The 24,317-nt window shown below is 41.2% G+C and overlaps 1 protein-coding gene across 1 annotated transcript; it reads left to right on the top strand.

The window, feature by feature from the left end:
* Nucleotides 1–744: 744 nt before the first annotated feature.
* Nucleotides 745–20,800, top strand: peli2 (pellino E3 ubiquitin protein ligase family member 2). Its single transcript, XM_072690426.1, has 6 exons — nt 745–1,077; nt 7,325–7,454; nt 11,180–11,281; nt 13,963–14,160; nt 14,440–14,628; nt 17,854–20,800. Exons 1-6 carry the CDS (start codon nt 1,001–1,003, stop codon nt 18,442–18,444), a joined length of 1,287 nt encoding a protein of 428 aa, XP_072546527.1. The 5' UTR covers nt 745–1,000; the 3' UTR covers nt 18,445–20,800.
* Nucleotides 20,801–24,317: the final 3,517 nt, after the last annotated feature.

Raw genomic sequence — 24,317 nt, 5'->3', positions numbered from 1 at the left:
TGGAACAGAGCGTCCCAGTTTATTGGTGCCCTTATTTCAGCTGTGTTCAGATTCTGTCTTCTGAACCTAGAGAGCTGCTTTACTGCAGTTAAGCGGTTTCTTAACATTCCAGCAAAACGGTGTCTGAAAGTCTGCCTGTTTTCTCAGAAATGCTGACCTGCTGTTATAAATTCTTTCCAAACATTAGGTCTACAGCTTCCTGTTTAAAGACGTGAAGCAGCAGAATTCCCCTCTTAAAAGCACTCTCACATTCAGCGCTGCTCGATACAGACCGGCAACGTCCAAAAAACTAGTTTCAGCTAAAAGAAATTCCAAATTTCCAACTACATTTCCACTCTAACAAACTAAACCCATCGGGGTGGAGAGCTTATCCAGCTTGATTAAGCCCAGCCATCAGTGTGAGTATCCCTTTAAATATTTTCAACTGTTACTCTTTGTTTACATAATTGAAGGTGCCGCCTCAGACCGTGGCGGCCCAGGGCTGCTCCACTCAAGGGGGAGACTGTACTTTCACCTCCAAGTTATTTCCCTGGGAATAATCTTGGCAAACAGGTACTTAATTCTGAGGTTTACGTACATGATTATAATATTATAGCGTATGAAATGTTAAAAAACGGAAAGACAGATTTTAATGTGTGTAAAGGTTGTAATCCGGCCTCCCCCCCGTATAAAGTAGGCGTAAGTGGGTGGTATGTTCCACCCCCTACCGTGTAATGTTTTTCCACTTGGCAGAGAGAACGGCGAAAGCACGAAGTTAGGCGTTTTTCGTGACTGTGAAATGTTTCGCAAAGGCACAGTCTTGACTTTTCACCTTGTATCTGATACCTGAATCCATCCTATTTATTTTGAAGAAGGAGAGGGGCTTGAGAGGGAGCGGGGACGAGGCGGAAAATGGCTGTTAGTCGCGTCCTTTGAAGTATTTTTCCTGTGATCTTTTTTCACTGGACTGGCTCGACCACTGCATCCTGAGACGCGCTCGAGTAGTGAAGTTAACAGCCTCATGTTTTCACCGGGCCAGGAGGAGCACTGTGCACCCACGAAAGAGCCTGTAAAGTACGGGGAGCTGGTGGTTCTGGGGTGAGTTTGAAACAGTAGCTGAATAATGTTAGATTTTTCCTCCAAATGGGCTTTTTTTTTTAATGAAAACTGAAGTTAGCCGATTGGGCTATCCGATTCGAGCTCACGCTGTGCGATGATCAATATGAACCCATTCGGCTGTCTGATTGTTTCCCCTCGTACTAAAACCTACTAATAATTCTCCACACGGAAAGTGCTTGTTTACACGGTCGGTACTCGGGAGTGCGAGCGGACCCCCCCCCCAATCTCTCGCGATTCACGCGCTCACGTTACTCAACAAATGAAACACGTGCGATGTCCCTTCGCGTATACACCAGGCAATAGCCAAACTTAGGCCGGACTCTTTAGTCTGCCGTGCTACAGGACTGATTATTTGGAGATAGCTCGCATTGCACGGTCCTAATTATAGCAGCTAAACGCACGCCGTTAATTACTTAACGCCAGTAATCACGTTTACCAAATTTAGCCGAACCCAAACCCTCGCGCTTGGAGGTAGCTTGCTATCTCGAGGTCTCTGCTTTGGCGGCTCGGCTCAGTTTACTGTGTTGCAGTAATTTCACCGAGCTAGGCTCCGCTCGTCACTAGCTCAGGAAGTTCCAGAGAGATTTAGGGCTCTGAAGGAATTCGGAAATAGGTGTATTACCCCCCTCTTCCCCCACAGTGACTGAGCCAGTTCGCTGGCCCCTTTTACATGGGGTCTTTCTCTCAGCTCCGTCGTAAATCAGCTTGATTTGATAACTAGACCAAGGCTGCACAGTGGAGCGCCTTTAAGCGAGCCCAGTGCCACTGAAGGAGATCCTCAAAGTTCATTGAAGAGGGACACTGATGCTTCCCACATTTTTCTAAGCCTGCGTTTGTGGCTGTTCTTGCCTTGTTTATATTTCATTTCTCTTCTCGGGGGGCTACTGAGAATGAGGTTGCTGCTTTAGAGATGATCACACTTTATTATCCGTGTGAGATTACAACGTTTACATTTCCAAAGAATGCAAGTGGTTTCACTCAGCGATTGGCCAACATTAGACCATGCTTAGCTGGTGATGAGTGAACCTCAGGAAGTCCTCACAAGGTATTATTGTTTGTGATCCAGTGTGCTGTTGCACATCTCTTTGCCCAGTTTCAGGTTTAACAACAGTACCATGCCTTTGCTGTCCTGCCTGGCACTGCCCGCTGGCACACTCGGGGGAGAGACCACGGCTGAAAGAGCGTATTATTGATCTGTGCACAGGCACTGTGTCTCCACAGTCCCGCTGTCTCTGTTCATTGTCCTAACTGGCCTGACTGGGCTTATTGATGGGGCTTTGTGTGACCCTGCTGGCCTCTTACTGAAGACACCTCTGGCATGGGAGTTTTATTTCCAGTGACTGATCTTTGGGAGTGAAACTGAGGAAGAAGGATGTCTCTCAGCCATTGAGTCATTGACAGTGCCCAGTTTTCAGTGTCATGTGTCCTGCTCTTTCCTGGAATGGTCACGCACATGGCCTCGTTGAAATTGCTTAATTCTACTGCTCCGGGTATGTTGTTCAAATCAGATCAGAGTTTGTTGATCTTACACGTCGTACAAGTAGCAGTGCAATGCTTGACTGTCCAATCATTCTAAAAGAAGATACAAATTTAGGGTTCGTAAATAGAAATATGTAGATATAAGAGATTATATGGTCATCGCTTAATTGTACCTCACTGCAAATCCAGCATAACCAAAACAGAGCTGTAAAACAAACCAATTTCCATAACAGTGTTGGTTTATTTATGTACACTCCCAAAAATCAACAAACCAGCGTTCCTGCCCTTGTCCGAGATGGCAGCGTGGTAACACACAGCCGCTTCTTGAGAACATGAATTAGTTACGTGAACCAGGCCTTGTGATCGCCAACTTTGCTTGATGCTAGTAGCTGAGAAAGGGACATCATAAGTGGTGCGCGAAGATGTGAAAGCTCAGGAAGCGAGTGGGTGTCTGTGCTAGGCTAAACGCTTACCCTAGACTAGCAGCATTTCAGATGAGGCCATTCGGCTAGCCCGAAGACTTGTGTTGGCAGGAGTAATGACAAAAAAAATTGTTTAGCCACAATGCCAGCATTGCCATAGATATGTTAATTCTTTGTGCCCTAACGCAGCACCTCACTGTAAACCAGCCAATCAGAGCCGAGCTCATCAAATTTTAAAAGGAAGGTGTCCACCATAAAAGGGAAAACAGCCTGTATTGTTCTAAGATGGGCATGTAAAACCACATCTGGCTATTTTTCACCCAATGCCAGTCTTCTTTTAGAGATTAGAAAACTATTTAAAATACTGAATAAATACATTTTTAATATGAATTATCTTCAGAAAATGGTTTGTACTAGTGTTACATTGAAAAACAGATTACTACTAATTATATACTAAATTTATTTATGAATGATTTCCCTATGGCAATGCTGATGCATCTGTGAAAATTTGCTTGCGACATTTGTCTGTCAGAATTAGGACCTTTTTTCCCCCCTATAAAGAGATCCACTATATGGACAATATGCACAATAAATGTATTGGGATGCCTGTTCATTAAAAAAAACAAACATTCATGCTGCTTTTGTTGGAGTAACTGTCTCTATTGTCCAGGGAAGGCTTTCCAGCATTGTTGAGGATTTGATTGCATTCAGTGACTAGAGCATTAGTAAGATCAGGGTGTTGGATGATCACAAAAGTAACGTGCATGCAGCCTTTCTTTTTGGTGATGGTATGAGTGTTAAAGCAACACAAACAATGTTGGTGTTTGGAACATTTGGTTCATTTCAGCATTACAAGGTATTTTCTCTTTAATGGATGATGTGCCAACATGTTTTCTTCAGTTTTTCTAAACCCAGCTACCATCAGGTAGAGCTAGGGTAGTTAACATCTATCTAACATCCGCTAGAATAGTAGAAGCCACAACATGTCTTTTTAGTCATGTCATTAGTAATACATCCTTGGAAATGTGTTTTACATTACATTAAAGCAGTCATGTTATGGAGTAGAAGAGTGAATATAGATACTCAAAAAGAAGGTCCTGTTAAAATGTTAAAGCATCGTTTGTCCTGTATATTTTCTAAATCTTTCTGTGTTGTGCTGTAATGTTCAGTTATGGCCCCTTAAAGGATTACATGTACCTATACACAGTACCCGTACCCATACACAGTTCTGCTTGATTTTGTTGAGTTTTATGAACTCAATAGCTTTAGCTAGGCTTGACATACTGCGCTTGTTGGCTTCAGTGAGTGCCAGTAGAAGAATGGAGCTGTAGTTGCTTTTTCCTTCTTGGTTCCTGTTGTGAAAGTGTGGTGAATAATCACATTTCTTGTGAATCTGTGGCAGTTTCTGTTTCGCTTGATTGTTGTGGTGTTTTGACAAAAGCATGTTCTAGGCATTTCATTGAGACATGCTGATTCCCAAAGAACACTTAACAAGGTCATGCAATGGAGTTAGTATGAAGACTCATGAATCTCAACAGGCAACCATAAGGGACGCATGATAATATCAGGATATTAATATTGGTAGATAATTAAAAGACCCCAGGGAACTGTTAACTTGCATAAAAGGGCTATAATGTCAGTGTTAATGTTAAGACATGTCATTCAGTTAATTCTAGGAATAGAAACTTACAAGTAACCTATGTTGTTTGGGACTGTGGACTTGTGTATGTGCCAGCATATAGGCCTTTCTCCTTCATCAATAGGCATGTCAATTGAATTTTTATTCTTTTTAGTTGCAGTTTCATGTTTATTCTTGGTTCAATTACATGCTTAAACATGCTTTTACATTAAAATTCCTGTGTTTTAGTTTCAGAAATCTCTAGTCTCTGGTGCCTCTATATTTTGTTTCAAGGCGCTTCAGTCAAGTTGATGGCAGATGAGGAATTCCGCCATATGGCTGCTGTAATCCCTCTGGATTATTTTAACAAACTTGTGAAATTCCTCCCTTGTAATGCAGTTTTTGCTTCGTGATTTGTGGCGAGAACTGCGGATGGGTCTGTTCGAGAGGCCCCTGACTTGAGGACAGGTGTATCTAATCTCTTCCGCACTGTATCGGAGGATAACTCCACCAGCCTGTCTGCCCTAAGGTCAAAAGGGAAAGAGATTACAATTAGCTAGTTACAGCTGAGCTCTTCTGTGAGGGAGGATACCATGGAGATTTCATTTCCATTCATTACTCTGGCTCGTACTCCTCTTACCCTGCATCTTTCGATTCTCAGATTTGAGCACTGTAGATAAAAAGCTTCAGCCCAAGAAATTCCACAAGCCACAACCACAAAGATCAACCCTACAGCAGTTTTGAAAAATGTTACACCCTGACTCAGCCGAGTTTGACATCAGTTGTACATGGTGGACACAAGCGCTGCTCCTGAATAACATTTATCCTTGACCACATGCAGAGTCAAACATATTCAACCCCCTTAAGGCATCAGATTTGTCTGGATTACAGATGACCCTAGCTGTAATGACCGTATACTCATAATGCAGATTTGAACCCCCTTAAGACAGAACCTTGTATAACCTTTGCTTTTAAAAGTGGACCCCCCCCCCCTTCATTTTTCCTGTCCGGGGTTGTTCAGGATGGGTTTGCCCAATCTATCTGACCCTTGACTTTAACAAGATGGCAAAAAGCATTATCACAAAATGATGCTACCACCCCCATACTTTACTGTAAGGAATAGTGTTTGTTGGGGAATAAGCAATGTCCCATCTAACCACAAAATGTTTTGGCCAACTCCACATGTGCTTCAATGTGTGTTCTTCAGCAATAGCTTCTTTTTTTTAAACTACTCTCCCATACAGAGCAGTTGCATTTTGGTGGGCCTTCACTGCAGTGTCACTCACCCGTGTATCTCCTTCAGAGTCAATGTTTGCCTTTGTGACTTCCCCCACAGACCACCTTCTTGCATTGGTGGTATGATCTATTTTCTCAAAATTGATTCAGCAGTGCTCGCTGGGATATCAAGACATTTAGATATTGTCTTGTAGCCTTTTCCTTAGAATGGTCCAATCTTGTTGGACCATTCTTATTGGACAATTCACAGTCTGGACAAGGGCTCTTTTAGCCAGAAACTGTTTTTAATACCCTGGGGAACTGTTTAGTATTGGATCTGTAGAGGCCAATTGTAAACCAGTTGTGTTCTCAAAGGGTCCTTCCGATATTTTGTGTGAACTTCCACAGCACAGGGTTTGAAAGCCTTTTTTTTATTTTTTCAGTTAGTCATTTTTGTCACTTGTCATTTTTGTAATCCAGACTAATCTGGTGAGTATTTTGGCATGACTTTACAGGTACAGATGCATGTATACTCTTTGACAGGTGCTATTGTACCTAGATACTCAGTTATTAATTTAATGATCTAACTGATTGGTGTATATTTTATTGTCATGCGTATAGTTTAAAAACCTAATCTGAAGGTCTTGACACAATTCTTTATACTAGATTAAGCGAAACCATCCAATCCAACCAACATGTTTCTAAAGTGTGTAAGCATGCATAATTAGTCAAATGGATTTACATGAAATCTTCTGTGATTAACGCTAAACTGCTTCTGCTTCTTTTACTTTGAAAACTTATTTGAATGGCAACGATCAGTATTAATATAATGGGTCTCTTGCTTCAAATACACAGCTGACTCCAGAGTGTGTATCAGGTTTGCTTGATTACTCTGAAAACGGGTGGGGGTGGGGGGGGAAAACGGTCCCACTGTAGTTGCAGGTCTAGTGACGTGTTTGGCGAGTTTGATCTAAAGAGAGACCTGAAAACTGTCAAAAACACCCTTAAGACCCTTCACTGTGCTTTATCCTCTAAATGTGTGTGATTTGAGCCGGGGTTAGCTGGACTGTGGACTGTGCTGCAGTGTTTAGCCTAGCTAAGAGTCCAAACGGGATAAAAGCCATCGCCTTTCACTTATCGTCAATACTTGTGGATCTGTAGCCAAGCTAGCTAAGCAAATGGTAGCGTAGGGAAAGGATGAACTGAACTGCATTTGATCTTGTTTGGTTTTAAATTCACGCAGGAAGAGATGGTACGGAAGCCACGTAAATGTAGAACAGTCAGTGCTACTTACACAACCTACGCTGCTCCCCACCCCCCAGTAATACGGCTTTTTAGTTTCAACTATTAGGTACTAGTGAGTTGCTGACCATGCTTAGTGATACAGAACACACTGCAACATTTTTTTTCTCCTGTTTAATCCATTAAGCCCTAACAATTAATCATTGTTTATTATATAAACTCACCCTTTCACCCCTCCTTTCATACACAGGTACAATGGATCACTCCCCAATGGTGATAGAGGGCGACGGAGGAGCCGCTTTGCCCTGTACAAGCGAGCCAAGGCCAACGGTGTCAAACCCAGCACCGTACACATCCTCAACAACCCCCAGTCCAGCAAGGTAACCACAAAACAGGACCTTCATTTAGAGAATTTACTTCTTGGTCAGTGGAAGAGTAACAACGGTATCTGTAATAGTCTTACTGAGTCTTTCCTAACTCATTAAAAGGTTGCCTTTACCTATGGCGTCGTCACCATAAAGGCAAAGTTTGGATTGCTAGCTGTGGAATCTGTGGAAGTTTCATTACCCACAGGATGCTGGAACCTGTGGACTGTTCCGCTGGTCGACAGGTGGAGAGACCTTGGAGGCTTTCGCCTTCTCTGGCGCTAAACAAGTTGTTTTAGGAGTTGTTTTGGGAAATTCCATCGTTGTGAAGATGTGCTTGAGGGATTTGGGCGGGGGCCTCTGTGGCTTAACTTTGAATAGCATGCAAATGGTATTAAGATCAGCTCCTCTTCCATACAGTCTTATGTTGTTGTTGTTTTTTGTACCAGCTGAAGTAAATGTCTATAACCTTTAGTCTTTGAATGTTTAGCAACTCCCCCTCTGATGGCCTATGCCCTGTTAGTGGCTAAAGTCTAGCTGCGAACTGTCAGTGTGGTCTGTCCAAGAAGATGGTCCCTGATGACAAGTGGCTCATCAGTGCATTTGACTGTTCAATGAATGGAAAACCCTTTTAAAACGCCAGAGAAAGTAAATTGTCTCTCTGCGACTCGCGTTACTTTTCCCACCTCCTGAAAAAGTGTTACATTACTTTCTAAATGCACTACTGATAGTTTCAGGTGATTTGACCTTTTTTCTCTTTTTTTTTTTCTTTGATAAGCTCTGTTAGGGAAAGCTACACCACCTCCTTAGAGACCAAAGGTCTGCAAGAAGTGGCTGATTGTTCATTGTGCTTGTTTAGAATATCGCCAACGAGCCAAAACCTTCTCTTGGCCATGTCTTAAACAGGCTCAGAATAGCCATGGAATTTTGCCACTTCGTTTTCATGTTGCATACTTCCATGTTTCACCTCAAGCCCACTGGCATTGTTTTAAACCTACTTGCAGGGTTATATTCATACATTCTTATAAAAAAACGTGGTATAGGTTGTATATCAGATATTTTAGTGATGAAAAGGAACCAAATATTAAAAAGTAGGATATGTCAACTTCCACAAAACAAGCCTTGTTTTCCATTCTTGGTGAAATTCCCTGGCGTTCGTTCTTCCCAGTTTTTTGGGGGAAATGGGGTGTGTTTTGTTGCTGTTGGTCACTCTGCATTCCTCTGTCATGCTGAGTTAGAGCGCCTGAAAATAGCTCTGCACACACTGTCATCTGTGAATCATACTGCTCTCAGGCTCTGCAACACTGTGTGTCCTGACTTTCTCTGCTCGAAGGCACCGGTTCTGAAGGGGTTAAAGGATGCATAGCTGCTGCCTAGCAGTTGACACGCTGTGGCTGCATTATTGTGATGTTAAAGTGTTACAAAGAATAGCCATTCTGATTACTCAGTGTTGCTCTGAACTGTGGCAACTGGGCTTGTATTCAGGCAGTTGGGTCACAAAATGTCACAGAACTCTTTGTAGAACAATGCGTGATTGTTCATAGATGTCTGTGGAGGTTTTTCAGCGAGTAATGTTTCTTTGTCAGTGTTGCATTGTGAGCTTTGTGGTATTGATGGCTGTTTTCAGTGGCAGCGGGCTGTAAAACTACAGCTCACTGTGACCCCCACAGCATCTCCTCACCATTTTCCTCATAGACCTTAATTGTTAAAGGGTACAGACTGCTCACAGATGCAGTATAACAGGGCAGTGCTTTGCACAGTGGGCCTCGGGGCCTATTGTCTCTAGTCTTTTTTGCTGCTTTTGTCTCCCACTGTAAGTTAGGGATGGGATGGGGGATGGTGGACCCCCTGTGGAGCTGAAAGTAAAGGAGTGCTCCTCCATGATTTAACTGGAATGTTGCTCGTTTTCAGTCGCTAACACTTACCTTTATCCTTAAGTGCTGATACAGATCATGGGCTATCGATTTAACTGCACTCTGGTATTTTCACATCACACTCCCAGCCATTGGTAACTAGGGATGCACAATGATATGTGTTGAATGAGGTATTTATTGGACTCTGGAGGAGCTGAATGTTAAGATGACGCTAGGAAACTGTGCTGTTTCATGTTAGATGGCTTTAGTCACAATTTGTACATTTTGTAAATGTTAACGCATCAGCAGATATGTACCAGGGTGTCTGTGTCGGGCTACAATTCCCATATTTGTGTGATTATTTCTTATTCCCAGTTCAGAGAGTGTTTAAATTGTAGTGGTGGATCTCTTATGGATACATGCATTCAGAGACTAAATGCGGGTGAAAAAAAAAATCCAACTGGTGGAATCATCTAACCCATTCTGAAGACTTTTGAGACAGAACTCAAATTCTCAGAAAAACAGACTTGGCTGAATTAAAACACACACACACACACACACATAGCAAAAACAAGGACATTATCTTATGACACTATGCAAATTTTATTCTGTTTACATGACTACTACTTTTCTACCTCTCGGTACTTAACCACGTATTTCAAACCGTTTGTGTGTGTGTCCCATATTGCATTACAAAAAGGGAAAAAAAAGATACAGTTGTAAATAATGTCTTCCTCATTTTGAAGAAGTTTTTTGTAACATATTTTAATGACGTAATTTCTCGCAATGATTATAAATATCGTCATTATTGTCCAGCCCAACCACCAAGCCAGCTCCACCATTGCCAAATGTCATGAACAGCTACATTGCCCTGCTCTTGACCTCTGTACTGCTCTGGTGACTGATGCACTGTGTCAAGAAGGATGTTGTTGGCAAAGCAAATCTTATTTGACTTACCTTTTACACACACACACACTCCGTGCATGGGCTACATTAGAAATCATCTGCATGTACACCAACCCATTATTCTTCTCTGCCTAGCTGTTCTTTCCACTGTTCACATGGCCCAGTTTTCACTCCCCTTTGAGAACATGTGATTGAGATGTGGGTAATTTAGAAATCGCAGAATACTGAGATGTTGGTTGTGGGGTGGAAGGTGGTAAAATTCTGTGAAAAATTCCTTCATGTGATCCAGCTCTATGGAAGAAGTTTTTTCTGTGCTAAATGTAAAGTTAAAGGCTGTTTGCTGCAGCTAATTAAATTGTTTGACCCCCCCTGCATTGTACCCCACCAGCGTAACCCTGACTCAAGCCATAATAGGTCTCTAATAAAAACAGCAGCATTACAACTGTGTGAGTCATGAGGCAGCCTTATTTTGAATAAGGTCAATGCACTGCTCTTCTGTGTGACCTTCTTAACATCTTATATGTATTGCACATGGTATACTTCAAATCCTGCTTGGAACAGATAGGCTATTGATTCCTCCTAAAAATATCAAATAAAATAATAATAGTTTTGCATCATAATGTAAAAGCAGAATTAATGGGTACCATGATATCATAATAATCAGGTCTCTGTTGGTATTATTTCATTTCTGGACATGTTATGAAAACGGTCTGGTCTTGAGAGCTGCTGTTACTATAGAACAAAAAGGAAAGTGTGAAGCAGAAGTTGTTTTTCACACTCAGTAAAGCAGAGTAAACATGGTGTTATGATGTAAGATTAAATATAACGTGCTTCCCTGTGGTAGATCTGTTTGCTTGTTTCATGTGATTAAAGCAGATTAATTTTGCTCTGTGATGTTTCTGATGGTTTTTGCTCAGAATGTGGTTTTACTGTGTTTTGATACACATGATAACCAAGATCTCTGTTGTTGTGTTGTTGCAGGCTGTAAACTGTAAGGGCCAGCACAGTATCTCCTACACTCTGTCCAGAAACCAGACTGTGGTTGTGGAGTACAGCCATGATAAAGACACCGACATGTTCCAGGTATGGTAAAACACAAAACTACAACACACACACACATATCTCTGTATTCTATTATCTCTGTAGTAGATCTGCGCAATGCATACACTATATGCACAAATGTTTGTGGACACCCCTTCTAATAAATGCATTCAGATACTTTAAGTTGCACCCATTGCTGACATGGATGTGCAGATGCACACACAGAGGTTGTCTAGTCCCTGTAGAGAAGTACAGCCAATAGAAAATTAATCTCTGGTGCAGATTTACACGAACCTGTTGGCTCTAACGTAAATGTCTCTAACGTCAGGCATGTGCTAGACAGGTAAAAAGCCCCATAGCATTGAGCTGAGAAGCAGGGGAACTGTGTTCTCTGGAACTGTTCTCTATCCAATACTTTTGAAAAGCGTTGGGAAATTGGGCATGAGGTGTAGTGGTGACCATCCAACATCCTGACCTCACAAACAGTCTTGTTGCTGAATGCAATCAAATCCTTACAGCAATGTTTAAGGATGTAGTAGAAAGCCTTCTCTGGACAATAGAGACAGTTGGTCCAACAATAGCAGGATAAAGATCCATGACTTTGGAAGAAACAATGAATTAGCAGGTGTCCCAATACTGTTGTTCATTTGGTGTACCATACCCAATTATTTTGTTTAGTGTATGTATATTAGAGCTGTCACTGCTGTTATGTCTCTGCTGGCTCTTTCTCCAGCTCTGTCTTTCTCCCTCTTTCCCTCTGCCTTCCTCCTCAATCAGGCACACACGTGCTGTGCACTCTGAGGCCTGATCGACGTCACAGCTAATCTGAATCTGTGATAGGAGACAGCTATTCCAGCACTCCCATGAGAAACCAGTTACTGCTAAAGACGCATGCGCAGGCATGAGGAAGCGCGTGTGTGTGTGCACACTTGAGACCATGCACACATATGTAGGCAAAATGGGCCAGAGAAATGGCAACAAATGGACAGAAATGAAAAGCAAAACAGGAACCCATAGTAAGCCACAGAGAACAAACAGCGACTCTCTAAAAAGGAACTAGAGCTGGAGACTCAGTTTAGTTTATTTTAGTGGTTGTCTCCCTTCTTACCCACTTATTTTTAAATAGTATTCAAGGAAGTGTGTACGGGTCAGCTTTTTTAAAGCCATGTCTCAAATCTCTGATTTCTAAAAGCGTCTGACCTCCACTCCTGAAAGAGTTAAGAAGACTGCCTTTTATATTCTGGTAGGTTCAGAGCACTATTATTATGTTTATGCCAAAGCCATATTAAGGGCTAACCGACACCCTGTAAAGGCCACTTAAAGGTCAGTTTTGTAGAGGCCTGCCCTTCCTTTAATGTGCATACTCTTACAAGACTTGGAGACAGAACACAAATATAATGGAATTGGTCCAAGAAGGGCTTGTCCTCTCACTTGTGAAATGAAGGCCATGCTGCTTTTAGATGCATTCAGGAATTTTTCTGTTGCTGCTGTTTGTGTGGTTTTATATAAAATGTGCAAATGATCTGGGTACTTTTTTGCCTTCATGTTACTTAATTTTGTTTTAGGCACAAAATACAGTTAAGGCACGTTTTCAGCCGTGCTCATTAAAAACAAGGAAAATGGAAGAGCTAAAGCAGGATGAATCAGTATTTCAGAGGAGAAAATGCAGTAAAACTAGGCTGTTCTATCTAGTTGCTTGTGTAGCTGTTTTTCCTACATTTCCTTTCGTGCTCAGATTTCTTTGCCAGCACGTAAAAGCCATTGGTTAAGGATGCGGGTCCCCTTTCTTTTTGTGTTTTTTGTTTTAAATTAAATAATTAAATAACAATATCAAACCATCTAGAGCAGAAAAGTGCTAACTGAACTACATTCATTTGTACATTTTTACCTTCACACTCTGCATGCTGGACCTGAGGCCTTTTCGTATAGGATTAGTTTTATATGGGGAGGTGGGACAATGTGATCTAATTTGAGTTTCTCAGTAAATGCGCCACATCAGTAAGGATTCATTTTACCTTCTGTAATATAAGCCGCAAAAATAACATCAGTTTATGATAATCCTGTGTTCTCCGGCATGTAAATATTCTGTTACAGCCGGTGGGAAAGGAGTTTTCACAGTCACTCTCAAAAAAGAAGGCACTCGAGGAGGCATTTAGTTTTGGTGTGAACGGCAAAGATATCTTGGGTTGTTCCAGTTGTTCCAGACCTCGGTTAAATCCAGAAGATGAGCCAAAGCACTCCTTATAGACACAATGCTCCGTGCAACTGTGTAACGTAGCCTATAGCCTACACACGTGTCATTTTTAGTTTGAAAATAAGCAGCTACATGTTTTCCATTATTACTAATTGGGTTATAAGATTTGTTATCATCACATTGTTTTAGAGGTGATTGTGAGTCCCTGCTCCCATCTCTGTCATGGAGGCAGAGATTTTTTATCCCATTTGAATCGGTCATAAGTTTTACCCATGTCCTGTAGTGAAACTGCATTACTCCAACTCCCCCATGCAAATCTATTCCCATCCGAATAGGGCTATATACACTCATTTTGTACAGAAGTGTGGGATAATAAACCCTTTTTTTTGTCTTGGTAAATTCAGTTTTATCCAGCCACATACTGCTCCTATTTTTCCTTAATTAATAACTGTTATTTTTGCTTTCCTATTTTAGTCGCTTTTGGCCAATTTGCTAGTGCGCCAATGTGCAGTTTCTGCTGTGTTTGTAGATTGGCCGATCGACGGAGAACCCCATTGACTTTGTGGTGACGGACACTGTGTCAGGGGGTGGAGACAGCGAGGACGCTCTCATCACTCAGAGCACGATCTCACGCTTTGCCTGTCGAGTGGTGTGTGAACGCAACCCTCCATATACTGCTCGCATCTATGCTGCAGGCTTCGACTCCTCCAAGAACATCTTTCTAGGGGTAAGTGCATGCTCCTACATGAGTGCACCCCTGGCTTAACGCATGTTTACACAAAACCTCTACTACTTTTATAACTGGCATTTGAGGCAGCGTCTGTCTATATATACATAATGTCCTGACTAGGGAAGTATCGTCTTCTGCTGATTCAGTGGAAACTTCTACAATAACCTAGTAAATATAGGCATGTGCAGGCACCTACAGAATTAGTCGCTGGAGTCGTGAAGGTGTGAAGGCGTTTGTGTACATGTATAGTCACTTACTATGTTCACCTATCCTCAGGAGAAGGCTGCCAAATGGAAGAATCCAGATGGCCAAATGGATGGACTGACGACCAATGGTGTGCTGGTGATGCACCCGCGGGGTGGGTTCACAGAAGAGTCCAAACCCGGTGTTTGGAGGGAGATCTCTGTGTGTGGAGACGTGTATACGCTGAGAGAGACTCGTTCTGCACAAACACGAGGCAAATTGGTTAGTGCTGCCACAGTGTTCCCTCCGTCTATCTGTCGTGGATCTGCCATGATTTACAGAGCAATTTTACCTGAAAAACAATTAGATTCCTTTTAGTATCCTTTGCATTTTTTAAGTCGTTCTACCTTTCTGCTAGTTTCTGCCAGGCTAACTGGCGTCAATAGTGTTCTTTTATTTCTATTTATTAGTTGTTTCACTGCTGAACCTCAACCCTATTATGTTATGTAGGGTCTACATCACTGCAATATCAAAGTTGTTGTCCATAGTAATACTAAGTGTAGTATCATTTAAACTTTAATGACATTACAAACATTATAAAGTCCATCATTATCTGAACTTTAAGAGTCGTTTTTTCTCGGATGTTGATTTCAACTAGTCTGAAGCCTCTTTCAGACATGCATGGTAACCCAAAACATTTTGGAATGTTTGGATCAGTTGTACCAGACATTATCTGGGTTTTGTCCTGCCTGCCCCATAATATACAGTTTGGGTAATGGCCGAATGAGCCAGTGTGTGAATAGAGCAGGTCAGGTGAATCTCTGGAGAATTCATAGTGAGTGTGTTTATATCATTATTATAAATGAACAAAAGTAGCTGTGTTTGCTATCTTTGATGTGCTGTAAACAAAACACTGCTATTTCTGCAGCATACATTTTGCATCCTGTCGTGCCTTCTACTCAAGCTATATAGGCACCGCCCCTTGCCTAAACCACGCAGAACATTTCCTGTAGTGAGAATGCGTCCGACGCAGAAAATTTCCAGCTGTACACGACATGTTTGAGTTCGTATGTGAAAACGGCTAAAGATAATTATTCAGTCTCTTGTTTTATCAATTACAAATCAACTAGCTTAGTCAATGAAGTATTAAAAACATGATCATAAAAAAATGTTCTTTCATCAGTTGCAGCTCTTCTAGATTATTTAATCTAAGATTTAAATTAATTAAAAGTACAGAATTGTAGAAATTGTATTGCTAGACAGATTGCAGTTTTTGCACAAGTATTAATTGTGAACTAGTGATATTTCTTGGTTATTCTTCTGTGGCTACTTTCATATCTTTCCTGAAGTTGTTTACTTAGATGGACTACACCATGTATATACGCAATAAAACTGTCACTTGATGATTGAGCCACATACCTTTCCTATCCGTGCTCAGTGCAAGGTGACTAATTGACTCTCTTGCTCTGAAAACAACCATACATCGCTGGCGCCAGCTATGCCATGCCTTGGGGCTTTTGGACTTAGAGGTGTGGCTAGAACACAAGAGTTCATAGTCCTCTGGCTAAGAATGGTCACTACAAACACGGATGTCTGTTTCTTAACCCACCACTGTTTGAATTGTAGGCAGGCATTCTTTGGACAGGCGAGCCGCTGACAGCATTGCGAATGGTGAAAGGCTGTTCCTTCTGCCTTTGCTTTAACAGTCAGCCTTAGCTGTCTGTCCTAAAAACCCAAACCCCAGGAAGCGCACTAGAGCAATGGTTGATTTCTTTCCACCGAGACGCATCTGTTTCTGCAAGCCAATTAGGAATGCAGCTATGCCTGTTAGCTTATATTATGCTAGCTGACGTGCTTGATTATACCAGTGGGTCTCTTCCATGCAGTCACGACCTGCCTGGGTGAATGGTGGCAAACATTTGTGTTCTGCAAAGAAGGTGCTGATATGCTCTATTAGCTTGTAGTAACAGATTTTTATTGTTTTTATTAGACACAAGTATTTATAATTATTGAATAGTTTTGTAAACCTACATGTTAAGGTTGAGTTTTAAATTTATTGCATTTGACAGTTATCATTTGAATGTTCTCTGGCGAAGACAAAGGTCTCAGAAGGCCAAAAACATCAGGTTGAACACTTGAAGACTTCTGATATTTATTTCAGCTCCAGTTATCTGCTCCAGAGAGCCCTATTCTTTTGCCAGTGCTTCTCTACAGGGACTAGACAAGCTCTCTCTCTCTCTGTGTGTGTGTGTGTGTGTGTGTGTGTGTGTGTGTGTGTGTGTGTGTGTGTGTGTGTGTGTGTGTGTGTGTGTGTGTAAATGTCAGCAATGTGTGCAGCTTAAAGCAGCTGAAAACTGAATTCATGAGAAGGGGTGTCCACAAACATTTGGACGTGTGTGTTATCTAAACAAGCCTCCACCCCGAAACCAGGAACCAACTCAAAACATGCCACACATCATCATGCATAATGTGCACCTATTGTGTCCACGACAGTTGGATGAGAGTACAAATACATAAACAGTACAAAAATGAAGTACACATTATGCGTGGTCACAAATCCCATAGCTCTAAAAATGATGATGGAGGGGCTTCAGATCGCAATGAACTTTTGCTGAGCACCAATTTAAAAACAAAACAAAAAAAGATATGCTTTTAAGATAAATGCAAGACATAATTTAGTTTGGTATTATGGTATTATCATTTGTAAGAACTATGAGAATAATTATTCCCTTGTGGTAGGGACAGGGTGGCAGCAGAGCAACCAAGAAGGGCTTTTGTCTTTTAATGTCTGGCGAGATTATGTCACTGCCATGGTTTTAAATCTAGTATACTGATTTAGGTACACTGCTCAACAATAAATGACTTAAAGTAGTCATAAAACTGTACATGTATTTACAAAATAGATATGTTAAAAGGTCATGGCTGGAACTCTTATGAAGAAGATGGACATTAGACAGCATTGTGGTGTCTCTGCTTATGTTTTAAAACATGGACCCAGAAAGCACTAAACTGGGAGCCTCTAACTTGACACATTAGACAGTTACAATGGCTTTATTTTTTACTAAAGCCCCAGATGTCAAGAATAAGCATGCTGTACAAAAGGACGTTCTGCAGATGTGATCACCTGTTTGGAGCTTGAAGCACATGTGAGGGTTTTTTGGTCTCTACTACCCTCTGGAGGTCAAAAGTGATTTTTGCACAATGTCTGCATGTCTCTCACTGAGTTTTCAATGATTGTACAGCATGGCTATCTTTACTCGTCACTAATAATAAAAGCAGAATTCTGGTCCAGCATGAGAGCAAAAAATAAATAAATAAATAAAAATAAAAAAATAAAAAATGCTGGTGTAAACTTTGTGCTATAGATTTTCTAACTGAAATCCAGGGAGCTGAAATGAGCTGAGTTAGTTGAATAACAGTAATAAATGTTATTCAATGTTTTAGTCAGTTTCTTGGTAAGACCGTGAGCTTCTATATGCTAATCTGTGGCTTGTTTTTGCCGAACAGGTGGACAGTGAGAGCAATGTACTGCAGGACGGCTCCCTGGTTGACCTGTGTGGAGCCACACTGCTATGGCGCACCGCTGAGGGTCTCTTCCACACCCCTACACAGAAGCACCTGGAGGCCCTGCGGCAGGAGTTGAATGCGGCCCGTCCCCAGTGCCCTGTGGGCCTAAACACCCTGGCCTTTCCCAGCATGCAGCGCTGCAGCCGGGCAGTGCCCAGCGTCGCCTCACAGGAGGACAAGCAGCCGTGGGTCTACTTGGCCTGCGGCCATGTGCACGGCTACCACGACTGGGGCCACCGCTCCGAAAGAGAGCCGAACGCCCAGAGAGAGTGCCCTATGTGCAGGGCGGTGGGGCCCTATGTGCCGTTGTGGCTGGGCTGTGAAGCGGCCTTCTACGTGGACACGGGCGCACCAACACACGCTTTTGTGCCCTGTGGCCATGTGTGCTCTGAGAAATCTGCCCGCTATTGGTCAGAAATTCCCTTACCGCACGGTACACACGCTTTCCATGCTGCATGCCCATTCTGTGCCACCCAGCTCAGTCTTACACAAGGATGCTCCAAACTCATCTTCCAAGGTCCAGTAGACTGAGCCAGTCTGAGTCTGTGTGTCTAAGGCAGGAATGGTGGATGGCTTTATCAGAATGGACCCTAGGTTAGAGAGGTAGATGGAACAGTGGACATTACAAAGGATTATTGCTACGCTGCAAGCTGTGAAGCTTTTCTCATTTACTGAAATACTTTGTAATAACGAAGGATAAGGAAGCTTTAGTCCAGCTGAGCATGTTTATATTCTCCATCTTGCACAGTTATATCCAAGTTGCCTTGGAGATCGACGGAGTTGTTGGCCGTGGAAATTCTAGACAGGCGGTCTGTCCTCTGTACCATGAGCTGTTGGATAACTCCATGGAACTTGCATCCCACCAGCATTGGGGGAACACTCGGACAACCTTGCTGAGCCTTGCGTAGATCCACTGATTAAAAAAAATAAGATGTTGAAAAGCTACAGACCAAGTTAAGTAGCCACCAGGTTAGCACAAGCGCATCACGAATTCAGTTCACGTTAATCCATAGTTTTATACTGTGTTTCTAAACATTTACCACAACGTTGGCCACCATGCTCATTTTGGATATGAAATGCCAAAATAGTAGTTGTCCAAAGATGAAATGGCTGCCAAAGCTGAAATAATAGGCTACCTAGACCAGCCTTTATCAGATCAGGGATAAATATGATCACTCAGCCAATGCTTTATCAAGGACAGGATTATGCATCTAGATAAAGACTGGTTTATACTTTCTAGCTTTCTTATTTGTATTGACCAACTAATGTCTCTGAACTGTATGATTCTCTCTAACAGTTGCTGATTTTGTGTTTGCAGTCTATGCTGTTTCATCGTACTGTAAATCCTGAAACTACTTTTATTGCTGAAAGGAACAGTATGCAATCAGGACTGCGCGAGAGCAGAGCATCGCGCCCTGTAATCAGCATCCAAACATCTATGAGCTAGAACTTGCTTTGCACCAAAACCTGGTAACTTGTTGATTTTGGAGCTATGAGTTATTTTAGGTGGCAGTCTGGCAGCTATCAGCTACCCATGTCTCATTGATTCCAGATTTGCCACCAGAGGAAATTCGAATCTTTTAAAAGGATGTGAACATATATATATTCTAAAGGTTGTTTTCAAATGAAAGAATTTTTTATTCTTCTATTTTCTTAACCTTTGTACAGAGATGGATTTTAGTGCCTGCAAACAGGGGATTTTTTTTTACTGAGGTTTAAATGAGCTATTTTAATCAGAATATGGGGTTTACTGCATTTTAAAGATTCTAAAAAACCTAATTGAAAGCACCCGTTTTTGTCACCTGTTCTGTATTTTACTACTACCACAACCGTGTACAGTTTTCTAACAGAACAACTATTTATTATTTCAAACATGCTGCCCTTTTCTAAAAAGAGAAGGTTATTTCCAGTTCAGTATTGCATCATGTCCTGATGATACTGTCACCTGGAAGCTGTGACTGTCAGATTGACGTATCAGGCAGAAATTTAGGCGTGGGGTGGGGGAGGGGGCTGTTTTACTGGCAATAATGCACTGCCTGAAAAATTGTTCACTTGTAGAACCAAATACATCTTTCTGAAGCAAACACATTCCTTCTGGTCGAAATTATTTCATTGCATCATCATAATCATTATCATCGTCATCTTGTAGTAAGATTATAGTGATTGCAGTGTAACTGTTAATAGACCACTGAACTGCCATGGTTCTGTAGTCTGCATCATGCCCATATTAGAAAATGTAGGTATAAGCTGGATCTTTCAAACCTGATACATTTTATACTATACACATTTTTGGAGGGTTCTGTAAAATATGAGGTCACTAATGAGTTGAAATACAGATTTCCAGTGTTTATTTAATTGTGCTAAAGAACTGAAACTAATACAGTGTAGTACTGTATTACGAGCACTAATAAAAGGTAAGGTTTGTTACAGAGGTCAGTGATGTGAGTTATGATGATTAGGATACCAATATTATCTGGTTTATGCTGAACACTAAAAACTGATTCTTGGAGAGTAGATACCATCCAAAGGGCCTGTGTGTTTTGAAGCACCTAGCTCCTGAAAGAATGTGTAAGCTGAGTGTAGAATTATAATTTACTGCCCTCAACCTCAAACCTTTCAAACATTTAAGTAGGTGAGGAGGATTGGTTGAATAGGTAGGTCTTCAGTCATCTGTTGTCTGATGTGGCGCCAGAATTTGACATAGTATCGGAATGGTACTGGGATCTGGCCTTCATCTTTTGTCTGATCTCTCCTCTTCACTGGCATAGCATTCCTTTACTGTTTTGGGGGATTCACTCCAGGGCCTTGCTGCTGGTCCCATTTACACTCATCTAGAGTGATTTCATTTATAAATAAAGTTTATACATTTTAAAAAGGATCTTTCTGGAACAACGCTGTTTTAAAATCATGTACTTTAGTGGCACCTTGTGGTTAAAAGGTTGAAGGTTAATATAAACTTTGGATGCTTGTTCTTCAGTTTAGTTTACATAGTTGAGACTAATGTAAAATCTTTCAAATATATATATATTTATATATATATATATATATATATATATATATATATATATATATATATATATATATATATATATATATATATATATATCTCCCTGACGTCAGCATTTATCTATTTACTGTAGAATTGATCAGTGTCCTGTGTTTTATGCACACAAGTGGACCTTACAAAGGTATCTGAAATGTCAGAATAGCATTGGTTAAATTGTATTAAAATCAATTCATAACAGTGGAATAGGCCCTTCTTCACTAGGCTATAGACAGAGTAGGCAGTTGCCCTAGGTCTCCACAGGGACACAAAATGACTTCTATTTTTTCGTTTGAGTAACGAAGCTGTCTGTTACGTTGTGTGGACATTTCATGATTTGACATAAATCACTTGAATGCAGATGTCTTTACTTGCATTATGAGGTTTTTAACAACTTGAAGATCAGTGCCCTGCATCAACAACAACAAAAACAAATAGTAAATGGGAATTTATTTACCCTGTTATATACAGTGATGAGTTTTCACTGGTTGTTAACCAATTGATGTTGCTGATTGGCCTCACCTCTTAAATTTGCTTGTACGGTATCAAACAGTTGGATAATGAGAGCTTGATATGTTCACCTGCCATGAACCTCGAACCCTGTTGTGTCCTCCTTCAGGAAATCCAGCATAACCAAAACGGGGCTGGAAAACGGATCAATTTGTACAGCCACAAAATGTACCTAAACCCAGCCCACTGCTGAAAGCCTTATTCAAAGCTGGCAAAGTAGCAAAACACAAGGTGTTGTTCAGACTGGAAAACAGCACATCCCCACCAGACTCTGCTAGTTATGGGAATACGGGTACTATGTGAACCAGGCCTCATGACCGTGACCTCGCCTGTGCCATTGTATGCAGAAGGGATGCTCAAACTCTGCAGTGTACGATCAAGAGCCGGGGAGCACATGAGGGTTTGCGTTAGGCTCTCCCTCGTCCGCTTTTTATTTCACGTGTCCCCCATAAAAGGACAACTACTCTCAGGCCAAAGAACAGGGTTGTAAATAGGCTTGCCCCTTTTGTTAATACTGTTAATAAACTCCAAACACTGGTCTTGATTTACTTTGCGTGTGCCAGAGGTTACTTCAGGAAAGGTATAGCTGGTATGTATAGTGAACCAACTGAATAACACATATACACCTACTGACCTAAAGACCTACAGACATGCTCCTGTGTGCTTCTGTACTGTATGGACTGTTAGTAGACTGCAGTGCTGTGGGGTATGTTTCCAGCAGGCTCGCTGTGGACTGTTGCTGGTCACAGATAAACACACAGTTCTGCCCACCAAGTCTTTCAGCTGCTTTTTCCATTTTTCCCAGATTCCCAGTAGTCAGCTGAAATTCACACTCTTTATCTTCCTCTTTAGGCTTGCTCACATGTTGCATCATGACTCTCGTTTTGCAGCACTCTTCTCATTTACACATTTATCATACAGAGATGATTAACTCTTTTTTTTTTTTTTTCCCTCTTTTTTTGTGACTTTGATGGACGTATGTTATTTGATTAAAAGAAGTTGGTCACGCCCACCTCCCACTCCTTCCCACACAAATGAACTGGCGTTGTGAGATCAGGGGGCATCATATATAAAGTACTTGAATTTTATTCTACAAATTTTCTTACGTCCACAGCACTTTTTTTTCTGTGATTTTATAAAATCAGTGTTTTCAGATCACCCGCCCTTAAAGAGCTCATATTATGAGAGCAAAAAAAATATTAGTAGTAGTATTTTATTTTTTTTTATTATTATTTTTATTTTATTATTATTATTTTTTGGTATGTAAACAGTGCTATCATATTTTAAACGACGTTTTAAACTGAACAATTCACTCCCAACACATTAAAACAGCCTGTTTATATCAGGTATATTATATATAACGCATATTCGCTCTACGGCTGTTTACACGGAGTATCACGGCCAGGGTGGTTTTCTGAAATCGACTCAATACAAGGCGCTCAGTTCATATTTACATAGATCTTATGTTCAGTAGCATAAACAGCCTGCTTATTTCATAAGGGATAACGAGAGGTTAGAAAAGGTAACACACTACATGTTTCTGGTTCTTAAAAAATACAAGAAAAACGCGTGATCTGTGCCCTCCACTGCAAATACGTCGTTTCAAGTGGAACATTTCCCGCTTCGTTTTGGTTCATTCGTGGCAGTTATTCGAGTTGAATTTTTTTTTTTTCTTTTATCACATAAAGTACATTTGTACGACCAGTATAGCACATTAGCCCTCAACTGGCAAACCCAGAGTGTACCTAAAGTCAGAGCCAGAGTGGAATACATATTTCCAAAATAAGGCCCCTGAGAGCGAGTAGCCTACAAAGAACCCTTAAGCAGAAGGATTCAGGTGATAAGATTTATAGACAAGCATTTATACATTCCGTCATTTGGAATGACCCTCTCTAAAAAAAAAACCTCCAACTAAATTAAACAAATTAAAAAAATAAATCTGACTTTTTAATTTTTTTTTATTTTTGCCGTGTATTACTCTGTACCGCCGCAGCAGGGCGCTGTTGTCCCACTAATCGGTTGAACTGGAGTCGAGTTTCTGTAAAGTAACAGCAGAGCTATTTCAGGCTTTTAGAAACACATGAGCTGTATTAGAGGGCGCAGTCAGTGACTCGGGTTCCTGACACTGGCAGTAAAAATACATTTATCGAGTGAATCACAAACAATAAACGATCGCTAATAAAAAACGACCTGTGCTTTTAATACAACTTCAAAAGCAAGTGATTTCCTAAGGAGGGAGGAAAAGGCATTGTGCGTTGAGAAGAGGGCCTCGTGTTCCTATCCCAGTGATCATAACCATGAAAATAGCTGTTCAGATTCACCGCATGAGCACAGCAAATAAATCTGCCTCAGTGGAAACCTTTGTCTAATCATTCAGCACACAAACCAGGGCTTTTGTAGCGCTGTCAAATGTGGATATTTTTGCAGCCGAAAACACATTGAAAAGCAGAATTACTGCTGTCAGCTGATCATCTGTAGCTCAGCTTGTGCTGCATATAGTAAACTCACCCTATGCATCACGAAGAACTACACAGAAATCACAGTGTGAAATAGCTTTAAATAATGGCAGCCGCATTATCCACCATACACAGATGACATATTTGTCCTTTTCATTTCGTTTCTCTCTACAAATAAGGGCATATAAAAGGATTTAGATTTAGAACATGCCATTTAGCTGCTCTGAAAAGGAGGGGATCAGCGGGATGCCATGAGTGCTAATTAACATTTCCTCCCGTAGATGTTGGAGAGATGGGACATGTGTCTCCGTCCCACTCGATGCAGATTTTTTTTTATTATTTTTATTTTTTCTGAATGACAGTGAATGTGCTAAAGGTGACAGTGTGTTCCTTTT

This window comes from Salminus brasiliensis, chromosome 10, assembly GCF_030463535.1.
Source record: "Salminus brasiliensis chromosome 10, fSalBra1.hap2, whole genome shotgun sequence".
NCBI lineage: Eukaryota > Metazoa > Chordata > Actinopteri > Characiformes > Bryconidae > Salminus > Salminus brasiliensis.
This window is presented reverse-complemented; position numbering and strand designations above follow the sequence as displayed.

Excerpts from the sequence above, each read along its gene's own strand:
- peli2 (XM_072690426.1), top strand. The coding sequence starts at position 1,001 with ATGTTTTCACCGGGCCAGGAGGAGCACTGTGCACCCACGAAAGAGCCT. Across the intron at positions 7,455-11,179 it reads ACAACCCCCAGTCCAGCAAG|GCTGTAAACTGTAAGGGCCA; the intron begins GTAACCACAAAA and ends GTGTTGTTGCAG. Across the intron at positions 14,161-14,439 it reads CCAAGAACATCTTTCTAGGG|GAGAAGGCTGCCAAATGGAA; the intron begins GTAAGTGCATGC and ends ACCTATCCTCAG.